The sequence below is a fragment of the Manduca sexta genome, chromosome 15 (genome assembly GCF_014839805.1).
Source record: "Manduca sexta isolate Smith_Timp_Sample1 chromosome 15, JHU_Msex_v1.0, whole genome shotgun sequence".
In the NCBI taxonomy this organism is placed as follows: Eukaryota; Metazoa; Arthropoda; class Insecta; order Lepidoptera; family Sphingidae; genus Manduca; species Manduca sexta.
Genome location: NC_051129.1, coordinates 1,390,620 through 1,417,303, shown reverse-complemented (window position 1 = coordinate 1,417,303; position 26,684 = coordinate 1,390,620). Strand labels below are relative to the sequence as shown.

General features: G+C 37.2%; 1 protein-coding gene across 1 annotated transcript in view; it reads left to right on the top strand.

Annotated features, from left to right (window-relative positions):
* LOC115449543 overlaps nt 1–26,684 on the top strand; it is a 185,390-nt gene that overhangs the window by 146,317 nt on the left and 12,389 nt on the right. The window contains exons 4-7 of the mRNA XM_037438959.1: nt 3,773–3,840; nt 13,831–14,719; nt 15,283–15,383; nt 24,261–24,446. Coding sequence (XP_037294856.1) covers nt 3,773–3,840; nt 13,831–14,719; nt 15,283–15,383; nt 24,261–24,446 — 1,244 coding nt within the window. The remainder of the gene's footprint in view (nt 1–3,772; nt 3,841–13,830; nt 14,720–15,282; nt 15,384–24,260; nt 24,447–26,684) is intronic.

The following is a 26,684-nucleotide window of genomic DNA, read 5'->3' as shown; positions in this document are numbered from 1 at the left end:
CCTTTTCTGCGCAACGTACACATAAAAACTGATAATTATTAATTATTACTTATATCAAATTATAACTATCCAACTCGACCGCCTTGATGGCGTAAGTGTGCTTACGTTGGCGGTACAACTATCGCTCCGAGAATTCAGTTCGTATTCCAGATCACGCAAAGTCATATTAGGTTTTTCTACTCAATATCAGCCCGGAGTCTAGAATTAGTTCCCAAAGGATATATGGCGAAAAGTGAATACACTAGTTGCAACTCTACCTACCCCTTCCGAGATAAATGTGTGAATATGTATGCAAATTAAATAAGCCAATTACGTTGCTCGATCATTGTAAATCAGTCAGCGAGCGATGAATCCGCGGCGACCACAATTGGCGTTGTTAGCGACACAATACTGTCCATTAATTGAGTATTGTTGCCGAATGCAAAATCTGTTGTGTACGTACTGCCCACTAATATAAATAAAATTCAGATAACTACTACGACAAACATATATAAATGTTTAAAAGGTAATAAATATGGTTGAAATGCGATCAGAGATGGTTCGGCGCAGCTATTTCAGTGCATCAAGATACCTCGGGGTCCTCCCGTATGCGCTGATGAAGGCGACTGCTGTTGGTTAGTATGCCGGTGTGGTTTAATTTAGTAACGCAATGTTAAAATGGCCCTGTATAGACTGCATTTTATGCAGAGAAAATATGAATAGGGACTTTTATCCCGGAAAAACATTTTCACGCGGGCGGAACCACGAGCAAAAGGTAGTAATATAAAACAAGAAACATTTTCTTGAAAAAATTCTTAAGGAAAATATTCCTTCCAAATAAAAATAAACATAAAGTTAAGAATCTAACTCTTTATGGTTGAATAGACTGATATTTGAAATGAATAAGAGAACTGGATAATTGGAAGCTACAATAATATTAAAGATATAAGTTTGTCTGTATTGCGATATCTCTGACTGAACCGATTGTATTATTTATATTGAAAGCATTATCTCTTAGTATTGTAGTTTTATTTGGCTGCTATTGTTATAGTCTTACTTATAAACTTGTTTTAGCGTTAAAAGGTAGTTAAGAATTGATTAAATAGCTGTCAAAAACATCACCCGTTCCTAGTTTAAACCTTATTAAGAGGCAAGATGGCGGATTTTGACTTACAGCTGATCTAGTAAATTTGTATCTTAACTAAGCATAGCTTCGCGAAATTTTTATTTTTATAAGTAAGACTGCTAAGGTCTATAATCTAGACAGAATCTATAGAAATCACTTTCGCAAATTATAATTATAAATAGTAATGATACATGTTTCAATGTTTGTTGAAAGTAAACGCAGTATTCGCCGAACGGTTTCCGATAAAACATGGTACACGGATAGAGCATGTCTTGGATTAATCTTTTATTCTAGTAATTTGTCCCGTGACATATATTTGATTTTTTTTTTTTTTTTTTTATCTGTTTTTTTTTTTAAAGTAGGTGACGCTGGCGTACAAATGACGTTATGAATCTTTACAATAAATAAAGACTTTTGTAAAATGCTTTGCACACAAGCGATCCAACGCACAAATCCTAGTACATAATATTATAATGTTAGTTTAAAAATATTTTATTTTCTTGTTCGGGTATTTGTGACACCTTTTGCTATAAAAACACTGAGGGTTTGACAGATCAAGGCAGTTGGTCATTGTCAAGTCGTATAATTCGGTTGGTTGGAGAAATACTACTGAAAGCATTTCTGTAGTCAGTGATATTTCTTTTAATTAAATCTAAATTGCTTTAGTTCCTAACAATAATTAAATTCTACCTTTATTTATCATAGTTTTTTAACACATAGCTGTTTTATCACAGCTTATGTTTTCAAGTATAAAACACTAATACATTAAGGCTGATTAAACAGTTTTTACTTAAACCCATATACTATCGCTGAGCTAATGAACCGACCTAAAAACTCCAATGTTGGTGAAGATATTGATAAAAGTCAAATAAATTAGCAAGTCACTAATACACTTAGCGCTTCAAATCAAGGGCACGGAATGATTAATCATGCTTTCAAACTGAAAAGGTAATCAATTTCGAAAGCAAACAGCTTCCGTAGCGATTGGTTGAGACGTGAGGCTATAGATATGAACCACGTATCGATAAATCATACCATCTTACTTACTTATCTCTTACGTCTTCCTATTATAAATGCGATAGTTTGTGAAGATCTTCTTTAGAAGTAAACTGAGGAACAGCTGAACCGATTTGGATGAAATTTGGTGAAGGCATTGTAGCCAGTGTAACTACTGGACATAATAAGACTTAACATGACATGTCTCAGGGTGGCGAGCGCAGTGGAATACCAAACTATAATTGTAATTCAAGGTGTTGGATGATGTTTCTACTGTTTATGGGCGGTCGTATCGCTTACCATCAGGCGAACGGCAAGCTCGTCTCATCATTCAAAGCAATAAAAAAAGACTACGTCTTAGATTAATACATACTTTTCATTTTAGTAATGTGCATAATAATTACAATTTCTTAAATATTTTTTTAGTAGCGGACGCTAGCGTTTGATATATAATGCATATCGGTACAGTGATTTAGGGACTTGCGGTGAGAAGAAATTTTATGCGGGTTTGAAAATGTTTTTCTGGGATAAGTCCCCTTTTATATTTCCCGAGATAAAAAGTAGACTAACACTCAGGAGTAATGTAGCTTCCTATTATATAATACACTATATAATATCAGTCCTGTATTATATACCGTCCCACTGCTGGCCACGGGCCTTTTCTATTACTATTAGTGAAAATTCAAAATCGGTTTACTAATTCCTGAGATTAGCATGTTCAATCAAACAAAAAGACAAACTCTTTAGCTTTATATATTAGTTCAGAATACGTTACCAAAAAATTATATAAAAACAAAATCTCCTAAAGCTCTGCAAATAGAAAATCACGAACTCAAAGCAAAGCAATCCATCACTAGCAAACCTCTGAACCTCTGATTGATTAACTTCCTCGCATTATTCATTACATATGCCTAATTACGCGGTTCCGGGTTCGAAGCTCGGCTGACTATTAATATGATTTATTCGCAATTCGGTGTTTGGGAAACTAACATAAGTAGCTAAATCAAACTTGTAATGCATCGCGATGAAAAGATGTTCATTTGTTGCATATTTTGCGCTTTTACAGGGGAATCAAACCCTGTGTGTACTGCCCGTTGATCTAATATCAAATGCAATAAAATATCTAAAAACCGTAAATATTTACTTATATTCTTACATGCGTTATGTACAAGCTTCATGCGAGCCCTCTGTTATAGTGACCTTCTGATATTAGACTACTACACTCATAAACCAAAGAATTGAAACAAAGACAACAGTGCCATTTTAGGTCATCCTGATAAAATGTCTACAGAAATTGAATCGGAAACATTTCTCAGTGGAAATGGTTCAGACAGTCAATGACTTTACAGTGCAGGCCTAAGCCTACCCGAGGTCCCGGGCGAAAGGAAAAAAAACGACGCGAGGCCTCGGGCAAAGCAAGAAAAGTTCTCCGTTTTTAATAGTTTCATCAGTAAGATCGTAAAAAGGGTTTTTAAGGCACCGCGCGAGGCCCCGGGGTTTTAGTCTCTCCCTAAAGCCGCCTCTGACTTAATAAGATGGTTAACAAAACTGGTAGTTGCGTAACTCTATGACTAATATTTCGAATATAATTCATGCATATAGGCTGGATTTATTCACGGTGTATATTGGACTTTTATATATAGAATAATAACGTATGTTTGTTTGTTTCAGGTTACGCTATAGGAAAACAACGAGTGCCACCATATACCAAGTGTTCTTTACTAAAATTTTAAGACTAGGTGAGTACCACGCTTTTCAATACAGATAATCTAATATTTTCTTATTTTTTTTAATTAGATACAATCAAAGTTGTTGAGGAATATTAAAAGCCAATATTAATCTTAATGTATATAAAATATATAAGGCGCAATAATATCCACATATTGACACGATATAGAATTATTTATACAATTAAACAATTATGAATAGTTACGAGCCATTACGAAATCATCTCCGACAACTTGATAATATATTTTTTTGAACTTTGAGTAGGATACAGGAAAAATATCAAGATTTTTTATCAGTGTTGATTCACCCATAATAACTTTTAATTTTCGTTTGGCGGATTCTAAAAAAATTTACCATAATGGGGAGTGACATTATCCTTATGGATCATAGGCCAGTTTTTGTTCCTGTAGTAGGCTTTTAAGCGAGTGGAATCTATTTATTTTCAAATAATTATGATGAGGCTTGCAACTAATTACTCTTTCATCACGTCAATTAGATCTAAAACGGTAAACTACTAATGAATTTCTTAATTCATTAAAAACATTTATTACTAGTAATAATATTACAATGTACTGAACAAGCCCTTCAATACAAAAGTAGGCGAAAACGGACCTTATTGTAAGGCTTGGGATAACATGACCAAAAAATGTAAAGAGGTCTTATGCGACTGTGATGGATACGTGAACGCAATCTCGAGAGGGGAATGGGGAAGGACGGGGGAGGGGACTCAAGCAATAAAGATAAGTTGACAAGCCGCGGCATATTCTTCACTCCCGCTACATTTATCTTTGACGCCAAGAGCTGTTCTGGAAATGAGGGAAGAGAGAAAGAAGTCCCCTTAGTACTATAGTATTATGGTCAAACGTATTTACTATAGGACAGATAACAAGCGAAAAGTAGAAAAATAAATACAAACGTATTTTTTTATCGCCGGCACGGTGACGTGACCTTCACCTGATGGTAAGTGTGGTAGCACAAAAACATGTTGACCGGAAAGAGATAAACATCGCCCGATGGTCGACACCGTTATGCCGGCCTGCTTAATTGCTTCACGCTCCGCTTTATGGACCCCATATTGTAGGAAGGAGGGAACAGTATGCTGCCAAATAGTTCTACAGCTTAATGATGTGGCACAAATATGAGTTACTTAACCAAACGAAGAGTATTAAGCGGGTTGAGAATCTCCTCTTTTTATTGGAAGTCGGTTAAAACTTAAAACGTGGTTTAATATTTGTCTTGGTTTATCTCTTTAAGAATGCCGTAAGTGCCAACGTGTCCGTATATTTAAGTAAAAATTTGTTCCGAGTTAAGTTCTAAACTGACGGAGCTACGTATGTACATGCAAGTTTACGTATATTATCTTTGAATAAGTAGTAATAATAATAATATCAGCCCTGTATTATATACTTGCCCACTGCTGAGCACGGGCCTTCTCTACTACTGAGGGGGATTAGGCCTTAGTCCACCACGCTGGCCTAGTGCGGATTGGTAGACTTCACACACCCTCGAAATTCCTATAGAGAACTTCTCAGGTATGCAGGTTTCCTCACGATGTTTTCCTTCACCGGTAAAGCAAGCGATAATTCACAAAGAATACACACATAATTTATTAGAAAAATCAGAGATGTGTGCTCTTGGGATTTGAACCTGCGGACATTCGTCTCGGCACACACACGTTCCACAACCAACTAGGCTATCGCCGCTTTTAAGTAGTCGTTCATAAATAAATATTTCAATAGTACCACGAATAAATGGCGTAAAAATAAAATATGGTAAGAATGAATAGTAACAAGATGTTAACAACAGTGACAGCCCCTAAACAATAAATACACATCTAACGCTTTTATATACTAAACAGCAATAACATTAAGACCATCTAAAATGCACCTTAACGACAATAAAATAGAGCACCAACAGTAAAAACTGGACTGTTGAATAAAGTGTAAAACACATTAAAAGTTATATACATTCATAAATTCTAACGTGGAGTGAGCTAAGTTAGTTTGCGACAGTTTTCTTTTACACACGCCTTTTGAGAAAATGAGTTTTTATTTTGACACTAAAAAACAGACAAGTGCGAGTTGGACTCGCACCGAGGGTTCTGTACAAACTGGTAGGGAGGTATCTAACTATATAAGTACAAGTATATTACTAGTGGTAGGTCTCTCATATTATGTGAGAATTCGCGTGGGTAGGTACTACCGTCAACCATCAGGCGAATGCCAAGCTCGTCTCGTCAATCAAAGCAATGAAAAATATGCCACAAAAACGGTCTATATCTCCTGATCGTGTTGACTTACAAGTTTCATATTTTCATAGCTGAAAGAGACCTTAGACCTCAGTGATTTCAACTTTATACAAAGCTTTTTTGAGAAAAAGGGCCTTGACAGACAAACAAAGTGATCATATAAGGGTTTATTCTAAGATGCGGTACCCTAAAAATGATTACACAACCTGCTAGTAAGATTACTTAGTATGCATTGCAATTAGATGCCCGCGGCTACACCCGCGTTATCCCTTTTACACACACGCCTTTTATCTTAGAAGTAGTAGACAGAGACAACTAGAGCACGCACTTTACGCCATAAGTATTTTGATTCATGACAGGATGAGGAGCCAGTCTATCGCAATGCTAGGCACAAATCCCGAGCTTCGCGTTGATACTACGCAGAAAGAATATCACTATGCGACTTGGAATCGAACCCGAATACTCAACACGGCATTTGTACATACAAAACCCTCGACATCAAGGCATTAGTACTTGTTTTCTTCTAAAATACTTATCCACGATGTCTCATTTTTCAGTCTCAAAGATTCCTGTATAGTTATTAATCTTGGACTTGTTCTTTATGTGCGAATAACGAACTTTCCGTAATCTAAACATTTTCACAAAACCTTTTTTTATTATAATATTTTTAGCATTATAAATAATACTGATATTAAGAATGACACTGAAGTCGTGGGGAAAATGAAACTATTTAAGTCTAGTGTAGTAACAGGAATAACGAGATGCTTTAGATCGATGCAATCTAATTTGTAGATCACAGAAAATTTGTTTGATGCGGAAATCGAACCCGCTACCCCGCTTTCACCGATTGTGCTAAGAGGCCAGCATTTGTGTTGACTGGTGAAAAACAGTCTTCTCCTGTCAATCAATATTAAATTTAGACGTCGCCATCACAAAGTCGACTTTGCCGATTCCGAAGAAAAACAAGGCTGTCAATACTTCTCAAACTTATCACGTACATTGTCGACATCACAGACACCTTAAGTTATCTAACATCTTTGAACTAGTTCCAGACTCTTACAAACGTTGAGAAGTTGCGGTGACGCGCACCGTACAAATAGAAGTTTTATAGAATATCGTTCCTATTACTTTGTAGAAAGTGGTTGATTGAATGTTTCAGCTTCAGAATAGTAGTTATGGCGTGTTCCGCGAGATGGCGGTATTTTATGCTAGCGTCAGTAACATCTAAAACAGATTCTGCATTTTAACTAATTGAGTATATAGTTATTGTTTTGTGTTCTTCTAACTTGGTTCATGAATCTAAAATGCAGGCTAGAAGAATCATAGCATAAACCCGGCGATATCAACTGAAACCGATCGAGACAAAATGTGAAATATTATTTGGTACAGTAAAAGCTTTGTGTTGTTTCCGCGGTCGGAGATACTCGTATGGATTGGCCAGGGTGACCAGGCGTCACCCTTTTTCTGTTTTTAGTGACAGACTTGAAAGTCCAATTAATCACATAAATAAGTTAAATGTATTTAATAGATCAACGAATAACATTACGTCTAGTGTCTACCCAATGGCGTATGTAGAATTGTTTTCCTAAGGTGGTGTGAGCCCAAACTAAATCAAACATATCTATGTCTCTATATTTACAGCTTTAAATTTATTGTATTTTAAATAAACAAATAACGTGTCACTCTTTCCCACTTTTTGCCGAGACGCTTTCGTTCCATGTTTACGACCAGCCGTCTAACCTGGCTAATCCATGTTCAAAAAAAATCCTGCCGAAGAATTAGAAAAACTCTCACAAAGTGTTTCCTAACCTAAAAATCGAATTAAAAGACATGGCGAAGTATAAAAATATCCGCGAACCCCGCCAGTGTGGTGACAGCAGGTCGGTGCGGCGGACGCTTCCCTTCATTTTTTTACAGCGCCGTCTGTTTGTTGCCACCGCTACGTGCACTTACAGACAATGAGACTATCTATATATAAGTTAGGCATTCGCGGATCTGTTTTTATGTTGTGATATTGCTTTTGTGGATAGGAAGCTAGATTTCCCCTGAGTGCTAATAAAAAACTTCTTGATCAATCCTAAATGTCTAATACCTTATATACGTATTTGTGATAAATGCAGATGGATATGAAAATAAAAACCGGCCAAGTGCGAGTGGTACTAGCGCACCGAAGGTTCCGTACAAACGTGTAGGTATATAGGTAAACGTTCAGCCATCAAAACAATTGAGTTATAGTTATGGTATTTTTATTGCAAGACTAAATCCATAACATTACAATATGGAAAGCTGGAGGAGCATAAATTAAAGACATAAGTTTAAAAAATCAAGTTTTCGGAATTTTTCCTTTATATGTGCTATAAAACACTGGTTCATGCCAAATTTTAAGATTCTAGGTTGACTGAAAGTACCCTTTGGGTTTTGATTCCCCTGCGAGTAGTTGCGAGTTTGAAAATATGCGGCTTAAATTTCTGTTTCTTTTGATTGCGTTGACATAGAAGTTTGATTTTGTTACAGCTTAAAGGTATTATAGACCTGAGTCTTTGATATGAATTTCAATTTAATACCTCTCCGCGTTCATGAGGAAAGGGGTAGTAACTTTAAAATTATTAAAAATATTTTGATCATATGATGTAATTAGAAATTTACGGTTTTCGCAATTTTTCCTTTATCTCTACTATAAGACGTTGCTTCGTACCAAATTTCAAGATTCTGAGTTCACGGGAAGTACCCTGTAGATTTTGATTCCCTTGCGAGTTTCGAAATTTTGCGGTATAAACGGCCGAATCTTTTAATTGCGTTGGCTTAGAAGTTTCATTTTTTCACGGCTCCAAGGGACAGTAGACCTGAGTATTTGAATTAATTTCAGCATAATACCTCCACGCGTTCCTGAGAAAAAGGGTCTTTACAGACGGACGGACGGACATACGGACGGAAGGACGGACAACAAAGTGATCCTATAAGGGTTCCGTTTTTTCCTTTTGTGGTACGGAACCCTAAAAATTAAAAAAATCTGTTGTTTTTTTGGAGTATCGTATCTCACAGTCAACATCGGAGGAAACCTGCGAATGGGATACTGAAATCTCCCGGCTTAGCAACTGCAGGGTCCTGGAGGACAGTTGGGGGGAATAAATAGGAAGGAAGTATGGGGGTAGGACAGGGAAGCCTCTTAGGATGGGAGGAGGGGAGAAAGCCAGGAAATGTTCACGAGCCCTAATAGGCCTTTATGTGAATTGGCAACCATGAAGTATACACACTTAACTGTGTGTCTAGGGCCTGAAATTTTTTTTCCCTATGTGTGGGCGTGCATTCGGTGTGGAGGCCGAGCGCACAAGAATATCCTCGGTAGTGAATTTACTGTTGTTACATACGATGGTCTTCGCATGGTAAAAACCCAAGATGCAAGGAGAAAATTAAATGCATCATACTAAACAATATAACATGCCTCCAATTCAAACACACTCTGCCCTGGTGCTTATATCCACTAATTATTTAAAAGAAGGTAATTACAATGATAAATAGATCATGGAAGCCGGACAGCACTCAATAAGAACAAATGGCAAAAATTTAAGGCGGGTGGTAAAAATTCGTAAAAGGCCAAAGTTGGGCAAACAGAACAAGATGTCGATCTCTAGTAAATAAGAGACTTACAAATACTAACACGCATTGTAAATTATGTCTGAATAAAGGCTTTTATTATTATAATTACAACAATAAGAAAATTTGTATTAAATATCACGAGGAAAACGAAAAATAAGCGAAATACCGCGTGCGAAGTCCTAAACAAACATATTATGTATTTCCTAAACTCAGCGTTAGTTAATTTTCGAATTGTATTTAAACGATAGTAATGTTTGGATCTTTATCAATATATTAACCATGGCTGATGGTGCTCAGCCGGTGGTAGGATAATTGCATCCTCCCAAATACACACACACACAACATCACGCATTTATCTAAGAAGGGGTATGCAGAGGCGCAACCGGGGCACCCACTTTTCGCCAATGTGTTCCGTCCCATAATGTGATAGGGGGCGAGCCTATCCCCTTATCGGGTACAAATTCCAGACTCCGGGCAGAGAAACTCAAATATCACTTTGTCCGACCCGGGATTCGAACCTAGGACCTCAGAGCGCTGTCGTACCGCGCATGCAGTACAACTACGCCACCAAGGCAATAAGATGTAAAACCCGCCATAGTGGCCCACGTTTTGGTTTCAGCGTGTATATCTCGTTTCAAACAGGCCGGTATAATTCTCGGTATAAATACGGCATAAATACTGTGGTCGCTATCCAGGTTGATACTAGTATCCTATCATCGGAAACATTTAGATGCTTATTGTTTGGATTTGATGTATTTGTTTTTTATAACTGGCTACCTACTTCAACCTCTCTGTGGACCCCAGAGGCAATTCTTGTGCGATTGGTCTTTACACCGAATGTACGTCCATGCACTGGGAGACATTTGCCGCAGCCCAAGGCACACTGTCCAGTGTGAAAACCTAATGGTTGTAAAATTGAGGCCTATGAGAGCTTGCGAACATTTCCTGGCCTTCTTCCCTCAGCCCATCCTAAGAATGTACCTTTTCCTTCCCCCACACTTCCCTTCCCCAGATATCTCCCAATTTTCCTCCAGGACCTTGCAGTTGCTAAGCCGGAGGATTCCAGTTCCCCATTCGTTGGTTTTCCCTGGTGTTGACTGCGGGATCCGATAATAAAAAAAAGAAACCTCGCCGGGAAATAATTAATCACATTTATTGGCAGGAGAATACGAAAAATGCATTATCCAACACAATAGTCATTAGACAACAGATCACGGAATTCATAGTCCAAAAACAGCTCGCACACATGCGCCAAAAAGACTCGCTAACTACAAAGTTATCATGAAAAATAAAACAAATTCCCTTTGAATGGAAAATGTTTCGTAATGAGAAATACTCCAGTCTTTTTCAGCTTCCACTGGCGTTTAATTAACACGGGTGTGCGAGCGGGACGGACGTATGTTGAAGATACTGGATGGATAGAGACGGATGACCGCTTTGAATCATAGGAAATAAATTTAATATCATGAGTAATCATTTTTTTTTGATAAATTAATGCTGAAGCTGGCTCTATGGCGTAGTTGTGTTCCATGCGCGGTATGAGGCTCAGAGGTACCAGGTTCCAGTGATTTGGGTTTTTCTGCTCAGTATTACCCGGTCTAAAATTTGTGACCAATACGGCGATATGCTCGCACCCTATGTGATAATCATAGGACACATAACGTAGTAGGTGCTCTGGTTGCACCTCAGCCTACCACTTTGACGATTAAAGCGTGATGTGCGAATGGTGAAGAGGGTGCGCTGCCCGCCTGATAAAGTCATGTATCACGACTGTCCATGAAAGTTTAGAGTACTATGCAACAATGCACAGGTCCTTTTTATTTAATATCTGCTATTACTACTCGACATTGGCAAAATCTTCGATAAATAGACGATGGAAGCTATAATATAAAAGAAGAAGATGAGAAGACTTATCAAAATAACGAAATATATACAAACCAGTTATTCTTAAAGTAGTTTTCTGTTTAGATAATCTTATTTACTGTTGAAGACATTTAAAGCCATTTGCAATAACTAATGCGACATATCATGTACAGTTAATCTCTCGGCCATTTAATTATGTTTTGTTTGTATATAATCCGCTAACTGCAACGTCGATTGTATCCTTGTTTATTCAATCAATAATAACAATTTGCCTTTGTCCACGGCTATTGTAGGTCATGTTTGTCATTTATGGATGGTAGAATGTATTTTATATATACCCGGATAGCGACCACGGTACATAAGGTGTTGAATCCGCCATAGGGACCCACGTATGTATGTGACATTCTGGGATCAGCCTGTGTATATCCGGTTCTAACAGGCCGGCATCATTGTGTCGGCTGCCAAAGGGTAATCATCTCTTACCAGTCGACGTTTTATTGGAGTCCACTTCACTTACCATCAGGTGCAGTGGGATCAATTTTGAAGTCAGTTTACCCAACTCGAATTTTGATCCAGAGACCTTAGCATACCGTACCGTTTTCTCATCAGATTTTCAAACAAACAGTCAAACAAACAAACAAACGGATTCATCAAACAGTCGAGTTCAACAGACTCAATATCGAATATAGCAAAGAAACCAATCTCACTACATACCGTCACGTAGCTAAGGGCTACATCTTTAACCGTAGCCTGCAGCGTGGGTAATTGCGCGTAAACAAACAATGTAGGCAAGTGATACGGTTGTACACTACACAAAACATGTTTGCGTTGGAAAAATCACTGTTATTGCTTTGCTTTGAATGTTTGTATAGTCTACGTTTAGTTTTGACGTTGCGTATCTTTGTAGTTTTTGTATAATGATTTGTGTTTACGCTAACGTTGAACAACTAGTTTTCGGGTTTTATCGCGGTTTTTTATATTATTAGTTTCTTTCGATGTGTGAATACTGCAGCCTTTATTGTCACGGGGTAGACTGAGGTATAAGTCATCTAAAGTCAACGTTACAATATGTACCTACATTTTATAATTATATATATTTTTATTAACTTATGACGTTCCGATCTACGCAGAATGAGCTTATAGTGTCTTGAAGTCTGGCAGCCGATCTTTTAGGTTCCGATTTAATTAAATGTATTTGTATGTTATGCTAATGTTACTACGGTCTATAATATGCAAGGACCTGTTTAAGCAACAATAGGTTTTCATATTAAATCCCACTGCTTTTTTATTTCTTGTGTTCTTTTTTTTTAATGACACTGAAAGTATATTTCAGCCAGTGTCATAAAAAATATGCGGTTAACACAATGCCTACAAGAATATTATGCAACATGAAACAATGAACAGATATTATACCCTGTCGCATAATTTAAAGAGACCTCTTTGCGAATAACTACATTACAATATTTAATTTGGTGTTAAACTCTTCATTTCATCTCTGACCATAATTAGGGGTCCCCTACAGTTAAATAGAAGAAACCAAGTATATTTTTTTAATAAATAAACCGTGAAAAGTAAGTAATACAGCTGTTATCTACCGCTTTGTTCATAACAGAGTTATTTCCCGATTTTTCTTTCTTCCAACAGGACATGAAGCAGACGGTCCACATTAATAATGTAATTAGATTTCCTCGGAATTTTCCTTTGTAATACGTGTTACTTTTGTCTTTATATTTTCTTACAAAAGGGCAAATCATGCAATTGTAAAAATATTAGACTCACAAAAATACGTCGTATTTAATTTGTAAATGTTTGCGATGTTAAGATAATAAGAAGTAAACTTGAAAACGCTAATCTGAATGTGTGAAATCTACCTTCATCTTTATAGACCAAGTCTTGAATTAAAATAGGGTACCTATTTTTATTCCAAAAAGGATTGCGCAAGCGGTGCTAAGAGCGAAATCTTATATTGTATAAAATAGAATAAGTTAGGATTCGAGAACTAGCTTTAAGTCTGACTCACTAGTCATTAATCTGAGAAGATCGTGTGGAACGCTCAGTTGTTGAATATCCACCGAATATTCATGATATCGTTGATTTTAATTAATGGCTCGCCGGTCAGACTACACTAAATGAAAACGAATTATACCTTACTTTCTAATAAGACCTTACCCTGAAACTCGATAGCAATAAATGAGATACGAATACATAATATTATTTCTGAATATTAGATAGCCTTTTTCCACCTCTACATATATTGTATTGTAATATTATAACACGTTATTTCTTGTTCCAGAATGTGCTATACACGTGATTGGAGTGCGCGCGGGGCGTGTTGGGCGCGTGCACTCCGGGCAGGTGCCGCGCGCACACGGCTGCCGCGTGCTGCTGCCGCCGCCACCCGCGCGCCACGCCCTGCTCCTCGAGCTGCACAAGCTCAACGTGCCCTGCTCGGCGGGCTTCATCCGCTTCGCTCCCAACACGCCGACCCTCTGCGGGAAGCTAGAACAAATCCCCTACCCAAACAGGAGGTTCCTGTACCTGTCAACGAGTAAGAACCAGGCCATAGAACTCCACGGCCGACCGATGTTCGCCGCGACCTACCGTCTCGTGGACCACTGTCACGACGTCCTCCTGACGGACAGGAACGGCTCGTTCGAGGTCGGCCCCACGGTCAAACTCCTCTGCTCTTACGTCATTCACCTTCCTTATGGCAACCGAGTGGCGTTTCAGCTGCAAATGGGTACAGGGTCCATGGAGACAAGAGGAAACGACCTATCAAGCATTATACATGAAGATCTCCAGTCTATGTGCAGAGGCATGGAGCTGAGTCTTCAAGACGGAGACTCCAAATGGAGGCATTGTTCCCAACCAGGGGACCCTTTGCGGAGTGTTCAAATTGTATCTGAGAGTAATTCTGTGAGACTAAACATAAGTGTTGTGGCAAAGAAGAATTCTTCAGCGATGTGGCTGAAGGTGTGGTGGATGGACAAGCCGATCGAGGAGGTAGTGGGGCACTGCGAGTATGGGTGGGTGCTGTCGGGGGACTTTTGTATAGCGGCCATGAGGGAGACGAAGCGGGCGTGGAGGCAGGCGGAGGCAGAGTGCGTGCGGCTCGGAGGACACCTGGCCAGCGTGCTCAATGAGAGACAACAACACATCATGGACCAGATGCTTCTACATGCGTGAGTATAATATTTACTATACTTTAAATATAGATATATAATAAACTAAATTTAACTAATGATCTGTATTAAAATATGAATGCAGTAGATAACCTCAATAGAGATAATAAGTGCGTTAAAAAGTTTTATTATAATTTAGTATTTTACGACCGAGAGTAATGTGAATTGTTTTATCTTCTTTATAATGTATATTAGAATGCCAGATAAAAATAAATTACTTATCTGCCATAAAGAAAATTGCTCTAGAATAATTTTAAGTTCTTTGGACATTACATTCACATAAATACACGAAGCTTACGTATGTAACTTACTTACCTAATTTTGAAGGAGTTGAAATAATTTTCTACACGTTACAAAAGATTTTAAACATGGCTGCACACTGTTAAATACATCGGTGTATAATTTTTATTAGGTTTACAGGGTAGGTAGGGTAGTTACAAAAAAGTAAAAAACGAAATGCAAATTAAAAATAAAATGTGTAGGTATTGTTAACTAATACGAGTATTAATCCAGAATTTTTGGATACTCTGTGTTTATTGACTAAAGACCTGATGTTTTCTCAGTCCTGGAGGGGGCGTGGACGACGTGTACTGGATTGGAGCAACCGACGCCGTCCATGAGGGGGAATTCCGCTGGTCAGATGGACTGCCCTTCTCCTACGCACGTGAGTACTTACCATTATTATATAAGCACGGGAAAATGACCTCGTAATGATTACCCCTCGACAATCGACACAATTATGCCGGCCTGTTGGAACCGGATATACACAGGCTGATCTTGGAACGCGACACACATGGGCCACTATGACGGGTTTAACACTTTGTATACGGTGGTTGCTATCCAGGCGGATATAAAATATATCCAGCAAAGATATAATAGGTAGGAATAAATTAACAAAAAATAACTAAGCGGGTTAAGGGATAAATTAAACACTCCATTATACATACTAAACGGATCTGTAATCCTTGGAATATATTCATGTTTATGTACAAATGGCGGTTATACCCAACGGCCAACGTTTTGCAGATAACCTCTGTCAGAGACAGCCATAGCGGGCAAAACATAAATGATTTTCTACAAATACTTCTGTAATTTTCGCATTAGGTATTTTTTGCTAATTTTACTGATATAATTTCGAATAAAGTTTTGTCTGTTTTATACTTCGTGATATGAAATCTCATTTAGTGGCACAACCGTATGACTCTCTTGCATAACGACTTACTAAACATGTTCAAAACTTCGTGCTGTCATTGTCTTTCATTAAGAGTTGACGAAGACACTATTATTAAAATATAATGAGCAAGGTGACGTGGTCAGTCGTGCGAAAAAAAAAGAAGAACGAACAGGGGCGCGAAACTGAACCGGCTGGCCAGCGGACCACTGCTTTGGCAAAACACATTTTGCTTAGGATGGGACGGACGTTCACAACCGTTGCATTTCGCTAGCTATATTTTTATGTTCTTGCTCTTTTGATAATTTGTTAACTAATTTGATTAAAATTGTTGTCTTTTAAATAAGTTAAGTTTTTGTTATAATTACTCAGTACTATTTTAGTTCTTAGTTAATTGTCAAACAAATAAATTTTAAAAACGCTAAATATATATTTAACGTTAGTCATATTTCGGGAGAGGTTGTGCAAGACAGCCTAAATGTCAGTTCTTTATGCAGAAATTATGTAATATGTGACCCATTTACTTATCTCTTTGCCTGCATAAGCAAAAAAATAGTTTTTTATCTTAGTGCATATGAATTGAAAGAAAACAAAATATAAAGATACCAATGTTTTCAAGTAATAGACATGGCTCCGCACCGCTCGACGCTCCCAAACGTCCCTCAGGACTCGTAATACTGAATATGCAAGTTTCTCAAGTTGAGTCAATATCGAAGAACAGTCAATAATGACAATTTAATACAAATGAGTTTTCTTTATAAAAGTTTTAAAGATTTTATATTTATTAAAGGTTATAGTTTACATCGGTCCTTTCCAAACCCAATCTTTTTCTATAAATTGACAACTCAACCAAAGCTTGAAGCCTACCCCCTTATTCATAGACGTTATTCATGTAAGGACGGAGCATTGCTGTAATAACAAATCTGTTCTCAGCTTTATTTATCTGACAGCTTGCTGTTTGTTCAGCTTTGTTTATCTGACAGCCAACTAGATTCTAATAGTATTTTAATATTATTAATCACAACGGCCCTATGTCTACGCACTGCGAAGGCCGCCATCACTGAGAAACAGACTTGCTATCACAGCAATGCTGCGTCTTTAGATAAATAAAGTCTATAATATATACCTAAGGGTTAGTTTTCTACAAAAACACTTGCTCGTTCGGCCAACTGTTAATATTTTAATTTACGTGACAAAACATTTTATTTAATAATGAAACACTTCAAATAAAATACGATTTATACACGTCACACTGACACGTTTCAAAAATGCAATTTACCCGATGTTCCAATATCAAAAATTTTACTTTAAAATTTGCGGCTCGCTGGCAACATTTCACTTCAAAAATCGAGACGCAATATAAAAATAGAGCTGACGTGTTGTTTTCATTTTGAATAAAGAACGCGCGTTATACAGCCGCGGGGTTTTACGAAAATTTTAACAAAATCCTCGATCACTATTTTTTTTTATTTTCATAGCCATGGATACATGTCCTTCAGCCGATCCACGATCACTAAAACTAAATCTTGCCACGGCACCGCCCGTGTGACAGACCTATCTGGGAATAAAAGGCTTACTTTGTTCCTATTTATATTTTGGTAAAAAAAAAGTTTGTTTTTTATTATTTAATACAGGCAATGCAAACTAAGATTTTCTCTATCCCAGTTTTACATACAAAACTATCAAACTATATTTACAAAACTTCGATTATCTCGAAATAAGGTTTCCCTGACACCGCTTTTTCGCTTAGCACGGCAGTATTGGTGGTCATGGTACTTACTAACAGGCAAGCGTCTACTACTCTAATTCTAACAAACTAGTAATTAGTCACAAAGAGTGACTTGTTGCTAGACTCTCGACGCTCACTTGACACTACTCTCGACACTCGGTCACGAATCTTCAAATCGAAGAGCTCTTAATGGGTGAGAGTTAGTCATACATAGTTGTAGTGTTAAACTGCATCGATTATAAATGCGGAACTTTGTGATGTTCAAGTATGTTTGGGAGAAGTGAACTCGGAAACCGCTGTGCAGATTTGAATACAATTTCACAACCTAATAGACCGAACGCAACAATAACATAAAGGCTACTGTTAGTTACATGGTCAAGGCGCTAAAAATATGTTATTTAAAAAATGATTTTTATTATCATGCGGGCAAAGACGCGAGCGGTTGTTCGTATGAAGTATGTGTGCTCCTCGTTTTTATATTAAGGTTATTGTCCGCGGATCCGCACACTTTTAAGAAGATCATTCGCGAAGCAAAAAGAAGCCTATTATACTTACGAACAATGTAGGTTCCTAACTATAATATTATCTGGGAAATGTGCTTTGTATGGCGCATGATTTATGTATCCATAACATTGACGCTCAACATGGCGTATAATGTTGCACAACAATGTGAAACAAGCGCTTGATACACGTCAATTCCTTTTTTTAATTCAACATTAGAGTATAAAAGTTAGTAGCCAATGAGCCTTTAAAGCAATTAGTGCTGATGCAAAGTATTCGTATTATGTTTTAAGTAAATTTTATAATAGTTAGAATTAAATACAATGATCAAAAATTTTTATAATGTCTTATTTTTTATTGTCATCCAAATTATAATAGACAGTTATTTAGTAGAGATAATTATGCTAAAAAAGTAATTTACGTTGTATTTTCTAAAGATTAATTTTAATTATTTAACATTTAGTAAACACTAGTTTTTAAGTAGTTTTATTTACTTAAAAATGTTGTTAGTTAATTGTTATATTTATCAACATAATTATTCATCATCTCTGGTAACATTGACGTGTATTCTATAGACACGAACGTCCGTATAAACTATTTGTTCTAAATCTGGAGTTCGAACTAAAGTTCGCTGCAGCGCTAGAACAGCAATCGTCGTCTAACCAAATCCTTTTAAACACATGTTGTCCTAGAGCGCTTATTATTATTTCATTTTCTGTTAATATTGACCATACTAAAGTCAGTTTGAATGGATTGCAGTTCAATTCAGTTGAACACAGTGAATGTTCGGAACGCCAAATCTAATACGTAGTACATATATATCGTAGTCTGGTAACTTTTTATCTATAACATTAATCTGTCATTGCTTTATTATCCGTTGCCACGATACACAAGTACTTAAGCACAAATACTCGTATATTTGATATTTTCAATTTAAACCAGTAATTCCTAAGATTAACGCGTTCAAACAAACAAACTCTTCAGCTTTATATAGATAATAAAATACGCCATAAAGGTATTAATTACGTCGCCAGAAGCATTTAAGAAAGCTCTCGAGGTAATTGTTACGATATTTTTGTTACGTACGCATACATTACGTATTTAAACGGAATGACGATTATAACGTCGCCGTCGTGTCTAGACGTCCTTGTACATGTCCGATTTTGCTGATATTAGTTTTTCTTTGCCTCTTAAATCTAGTTGAAGTTTAGAACGTATCATGAGGTGCTGAGTTTGATCCGGATCGAGTAAAATTAAGTGCATTAAAGAAATAAAAAACATATCTTCATTTACTACATCTTCAAACAACTTAACTTAGCGATAAACTCTACTATACCCTTAGCACGAATTTACATGTTATCGTGTCGTTAGTTAGTTTCGTTTAAGTTAATTTTTGTATGGAAATTTGAACAGCGCCCCGTGAGCACATTTGGAACTAAAATACGGCAATGTGAAAATTGCGCCTCGACTAGACTGCTTCGGTGGCGTAGTTGTACTGCATGCGCGGTACGGCAGCGCTCTGAGGTCCTGGGTTCGAATCCCAGGTCGGGCAAAGTTATATTTGGGTTTTTTTGCTCAGTATCGGAGTCCGAAATTTGTGCCTGATATGGCGAGGCTCACCGCCGATCACATCATGGGACTGAACAATTGGCAAAAAGTGTGTCCTGTTTGCACCTCTGCATACCTCTTCGAAGATAAATTCGTGATGTGTGAGAAAATTGCGCGCGTGTAAACTCTAACTACCATAAACGATTATGGTCAAAATGTATGAAAAATTGCATTACATGTCTTTTATTGACCTATGGTATAACGAATACTAAATACATTAACTTACTTGATACGCATACTCTACGACAGGGATGACAAACCAGTGGGATTTCACAAAATAATTCAGGCACGCGATTATTATACCAAACGTTGTATATGTATCTTCATTTGGTCTTCACTTTGCTTAACATCAAGTGCAGTGAAGCCACCTTATAGAGAACCGATAAAAAAAAACATAATTGAGTCATAAAATAAATTCCCTAAAAGGAAGCACTCGGGTAGATAAAACCAGGCCATGATAGCACGTTACAGGTCATATTTTTTATACATAACTAGCTGACCCGACAGACGTTGTCCTGTCTTATAGTATGGACGCGCGCATTCTGTCGATCGTTGACAGTTATTTCAAACCACTGACAGGGGCCTTATTCTCTATCCCGCACGTTATTTTAACAGTGCGTAACAAGCACGTAACACAACCCGTCATGTTTAGTACTATAGAAATTTGGCTTACAGAATACCATTCCACACACATTTCTCGAAGATAACATGACACGGCCGCGTTACGCGTTTACACTATCATACAGAATAAGGGCCCTGTTATGTAAAATTAATATTGTCGTTAAGTTTTCTTAAATTTTCTAATTTTCCGCGCATTTTTAGATTTTTTGCTTTCATAAGAACCTTCTCCGTACAATAACAAACACAACAACAAAAAATAGTAAAATCGGCCCAGCCGTTCACGTGTGATGGCGTGACCAAGGGAAATAGGGATTCATTTTTATATATATAGATGGCACGTTAACCATTAAAGATTAGCCATCCCTGCTTAAATTCCCGCTAGTAGTACAGGTTCAAGGAATGACTTTATCCTGTGTCTCAGTTTGCTGATGTAGACCAGATAAGGCTCGATGCATTTATCATTCCTCTCACATTTTATATTATGGACAGATAAGCAAAGTTAATCCGCATAATTTAAAGAACACAACAACACTTCCGAATATATCGAAAACCGTGTTCAATTAATCCATGAATAATTTCGTATTTCGTACTTTAAATTCCATTAAAATGAATGTCTTTGTTAAAATGCATTTTGTTCGGGAACGAGTCGTTCGTTCATGATCGAATGGGTCTGCATACATAATGAACGATTGCACGAAATGAATCAAACGAAACTCTCGCTGAAAACCCGCCTCCGGTTGCGCGATGATAATAAATTGAAAATAAATTGTATTTAGTACTGTCCGTTTTAATAAAGTTTTTAAATTAACAAGAAGCAATCAATTTTTATTCTATGAAAGGAACTAAATTACACACTAATTGTTTAATTTTTATTTTGATCATTAACAGTTCTATTCAAATATACTGTGTTCTACTTACACTACGCAAGCAGTGAATTTTTATGGACGTTCGACTCTGCACTGGCCAGTCCGTGGCCTCCGGAACATTCTTGCCCCATCGGCCATCAGTTCTGCGAGCTATGTGCCCTGCCCACTGCCACTTCAGCTTGCCAATCCGATGGGCTATTTCAATGACTTTCGTTCTTCTACGGATCTCCTCATTTCTGATTCGATCACGTAGAGAAACACCAAGCATAGCCCTATATATTATACCTCGGTGAGCAACTGTGGGTTTTCTTATTCGGCCCATAGAGGCCACACATATTACATATGAATATACATACATATTTATTAATTAAATAAATAATATTGTAGAACAAAGTCCAACACCGCATCTCTCTGTATGTTTGAACGCCATAAACTCAGACAATACCAAAAGGACTCCGATGAAATTTGGTAATGACACAATTTGACTCTGAGAAGAAGATTAGCTCCTTTTCACCCCGGAAAAAACATAGAACATGTATTCCTGATAAACTATATCACACAGCAAAAAATTAAGATATAATTTCGAAAACCATCCAATCGTATCCCACCAAAATGAACGTGAATTCCGCATATTTGCGAATGCGGACGACGCGAAGTCACTAATATCGGCACGTTGTAATTCCATTAGCACCAAACGTTCACTGATACATATTGATCAAACAAGTAATTTGATATAGGATAGTGACGAGCTTGCTACAGTCCCTTATTATATTCACGTGTTTTACATGGTCATTTAGACATCGCGTTTCTAAATGAAACCACATACTTATCCACTTGGAAATAACACTTTACAATAAGTTACTTGAGCCGTAGATATAAAATAAAAAAGTTTATGTTTCGAACAAAATAAATATTAATAAAAAGTAATTTAAATTTTACGCGCCCTAAAGCCACTTCTACTACCCTAAGATACTTCGTCGCAGCGGCAACATCATAGTTTCAGTCAGAAATACTTCTAGGCGCACGCCAACAAAATTATCAAAAATTCAGAAAACTAAAACCTGGATTTCTCGTGAAAATATTCGTTTTTAATGGATGATTTTTGGCAAAATGTCAGCAAAGGTGAAGACGAGTATGTGGTTACATTTAGTAATGCAATGTCAAAATGACCCTGTATGTAAAAATGTAAAAAACAATATAAAATAAAGATAATATTTACAATAGCTACAACAATCAATTTATATTAAAGGTATGCAATTAATTTCTGACAATAGGCTCAGTATGTAAATTATAAATATAAAACAAACATCAAGGTCCACATATGTATTAAAAGCATAAAGGCTATACATAAAGCGTTCCAAGGCCGGCCATGCATTCAACAAGTTTGCGCCGAGACGAATAATTCCTGGAATTTGGGACCCTTTAGTTTCAGCCTTCGCAAATTCAGTACATTTCAAAGTAAAACTTAGCCTGGAATATGAATTATGTATTTTAAATTAAAGCTGTTGGCTGGTCCGTCTGTGCAATATATTAAGGTGCTGTCATTTTTTTAAAGACGCGACAAGGTTGCCTCTCGCCTGTTAGTATGCGATACGACTGCCCATAAACACTAGAAACACCATCCAATACCTTAAATTACAAAGTATTGTTTGGTATTCCACTGCGCTCGCCATTCTGAGACATGAGATGAGAGAAAGAGAGAGCGATATCTCAGTCTAACAAGTGGTGGAGAACTGCTTTATGCTGCGACTTGCACAAAATATCTAAAATAGTTGCAATTGCCTCCCATTTCAAATATATCATCCACACTACATCAGAAGACTATATGCAAAACGGCTTCCTCTTCGCAACCGCCTTAAACCACTAGATGTAAGATACTTGTATCCGCCCGCATAGCGGCCACCGTACACAAGGTGTGAAACCCGCCAATGGCCACATAAGCTTGTCGCGTTCCGTGATCAGCCTATGCATATTCGAGTTCAAACGTGCCGGGATAATTATATCTGGCGTGTATCAGTTCTCAGTCAACATTTTGTCTGGACTCCACTCTACTTACCATCAGGTGCAGCGGGATCACTGCCGTTACAGGCGTACATACATAGTATCACTCCTCTATCCTATAGGGGTAGGCAGAGACTATGGATTGCTACTTTGCACGATTCTGGCATACTTCTCTCGCACCCCCCACCTTCATCAATCTTTTCATATATTTCCATCGGTTCAAGTTACTCTTGAACTGGCCTTTACTAAGAATGTTAGATATCTGATATTTGAAGGTTCGGTGCGGTCGACCCCTACCGGCTGTTCCATCCACATTCGTCTTATATATCCTCTTTGTCAGACTCCTATCATCCATCCTCTCCAAATGCCCAAATCACTTTCGCATAACTTAACCATAGTTTGCTGTAACCTTTAAACATATATAAAAGATGTCGATTACAATTAATCGACTTTTACTTCCGTTAGTCTCGTTATAAATCTTCTTAGGAAGAATTGACAGATATGCGCCGCATGAGCGCCCGCGCGTTGTCCACGCTTCGCCACCGTCTCGGAGAGCGGTCTATGAATCTCATTAGAGCACCGCTTACAAGTTCGGTTTTCAGTTTAAAAGTAAAGTAATAACGGAAGCTATTGAGCGAACAGTTTGTGTCGTAAGTTATTAAGGGAACAATTAGTGATTTTCAACACAAAGTTTATAAATATAAGTCATATAAACTCATACGAATTTACAAGTAATATGTTTTGGAAAAATAATTAATCACATTTTACTTATTGACACATAAAAATATTTTTACTTAATTTTAATTATTTAATTATTTAAAGCATCAATTTTGGATATCAAATGGAATTAATTTTACAATGTCAAATAAGTACTACAATAAAATATATTACCAAAGTTCAAACTACAACAACAAATTATCATACGAAATACAACGTATAATTTTGTTTTTTTTGCAGTACAGCTATCGATATGTAAAGGTTGTCCTAACAGAATCCAGGCGGTTAATTATCAGTGGTATATCCCTAAACCTAATTTCTCCACAGATTGGTTTCCTGGCTGGCGCAAGCACAGCAGTCAGCCGAACGACGACGGCACCTCGGGCCAGGACTGCGTGGAGGCGAGACGGGAATTCCCCCCGCGGCCTCCCCCAGCCTCGCCAACCTTCATGTGGAACGATCGCGGCTGTCGCGAGCACAACTACTTCGTCTGCGAGAAGCCAGGCGTCGAGGGTATGTCTTTTTTGTCTTAACTGGATTGCAATTGATTAACCACCGTTTCTAATAAATGATTCCAATTACTTTGTTCTATCTATTGCGGAAATAGACCAATCGTGTACAAGTTTTCATTTAAATTCTTACAAATGATATAATTGTTTTTTTATCATGTTTAATCTGGACTGGCTTGGTGGCGTAGTTATGTGTGCGCGGTATGATACCGTTCTAAGGCCTGGGTTCGCCTGGTTAATAGGCTTAGCCCTTATCACAGCCTAGGACGGAACATGGCGAAAAATAGGTTCCCTGGTTGCACCTCTGCTTACCCTTTCGGTGATAAGACGAAATGTATATATACGGTTCGAATCAAAAATGAAGATTGTTTATGGAAAATGTTGATGGTGAAAATCCGCCGTCTTCGGGTTCGGCTATGTGACCATATTGCACCTGATGGTAAGTTTAGTGGGGTTCATAGTATCCACTGACGAGAAATTATTACTACTAGCCAGTCGACACAAGTATGCCGGCTGGTATTGCATGAGGTACCCTAGTTGTTGGTAAGACGTGGCGGCATACTGTCGATCATCTAGGGATTCGTTTATCGAAAACGAAACTTAAAAACATGTGAATCAAACTGCATATTTTACTAGGTCCAGTGTATTCACAGTGCCATGTAAAATATATTCATGATCTCAATAAGTGCTTTTATTAACAGAAAACGCAATGGAATTACTACCAGGCATTTTAATTTGTAAACAGTAAATTGAATAAGAAATTAACTAAAAATTATTCTAATCAAACAAACGTCTCTTGGAAATTTATTAAAACCGAAACCATAAATCACCAAATCAACAGAGCGTATCAGACATTCTTTTTCATCTGTCATTAATTTAAACGGGTTTACCGAGAAAACTGCGAATGAAAATAGAAATGCTAAAAACTTATATTTAACGTCGTAGTAATCTCGTAGTAATTGCGTAGCAGACGTAGCACAAAGCGAAAGGTCTACGTAAAAGAAAATTTAATTGCATGTGACTAGTTGCTGGGATGAAGCCAGAATTTTCCGGCCGATATTACTGACGGTAAACAAAGCCTTAAAGTCTGTTAAGTAATAAAAATCCTAAAATTGTAGCCAATATAAATGCTCTTTTTGTCTATAATACCTTTACACTTTCATTATTTTTAAATATTATTAAGTATTGTTATTAATGATTTTATCAAATAATATGTAAGACTAGCTGACCTGATAGACGTTGTCCTGTTTTAATTATGTATGCACGCGCGCATTTTGTCGATCGCTGACAGTTATTTCAAACCACTGACAGTTATGTAAAATTAACGTTGTCACTAAGTTTTCTTAAATTTTCTAATTTTCCGCGCAATTTTTGAATTATTTTAATTTCATAAGAACCTTCACCTGACAATAACAAATACAACAACAAAAATAGTGAAATCGGTCCAGCCGTTCACGCGTGATGGCGTGACCAAGGGAAATAGGGATTCATTTGTATATATATAGATGATATAGCCTCCAATAAGTACACATTAATGTAATTTTTAGACGCATTTACTACAAACTGATCTTCCCAACTCCGTCTAGTAAAATCGTTGCTTTTTCAACTTCAAACACATCTGGAAAACTGTCACGTTCACTCTAGCAAAGCAGTTGCCGGCAATCGTTGCAACAATAACGCCGTTACTGCCGTTAGGGGCGCGATAACCGTTAGAGGAGTCAATATCCTCTGACACAATTGAACCTTACATTCTACGTCACAGTTCAACGGTCAGTAGGACAAGTGTTTTGTATCGTTAGTTTGTTGAATTTCTATGTTAGTGGTTCAATGTGTGTTTACAATGTAAAGCGATAATGTTAGTACTTTCTCGGTGTAGGAGAGACAAACTTTTTAAAGTTACACGTATCCATCGGAGATTGAAATGAAATCAAATGATTTATTTGGATCCGTAAAATGTTATAGATTATTTAGATTCCGTCAATATTGACTCTACCAACAGTTCGGAAAGCAGTTCTCACCAGAGAAGAACGGGCAAGAAACTCTGGTGTTGCTCTTTTCAAATCAGTTTAAGGTAAAGATAAAATCACTACATAGTATAAAACTAAGTCGCTTTCTCTGTCCCTATGTCCGTTTGTATGCTTAAATCTTTAAAACTACGCAACGGATTTTGATGCAGTTTTTTTAATAGATAGAGTGATTCAAGAGGAAGGTTGATATGTATAATAACATCCATTAAATAGTG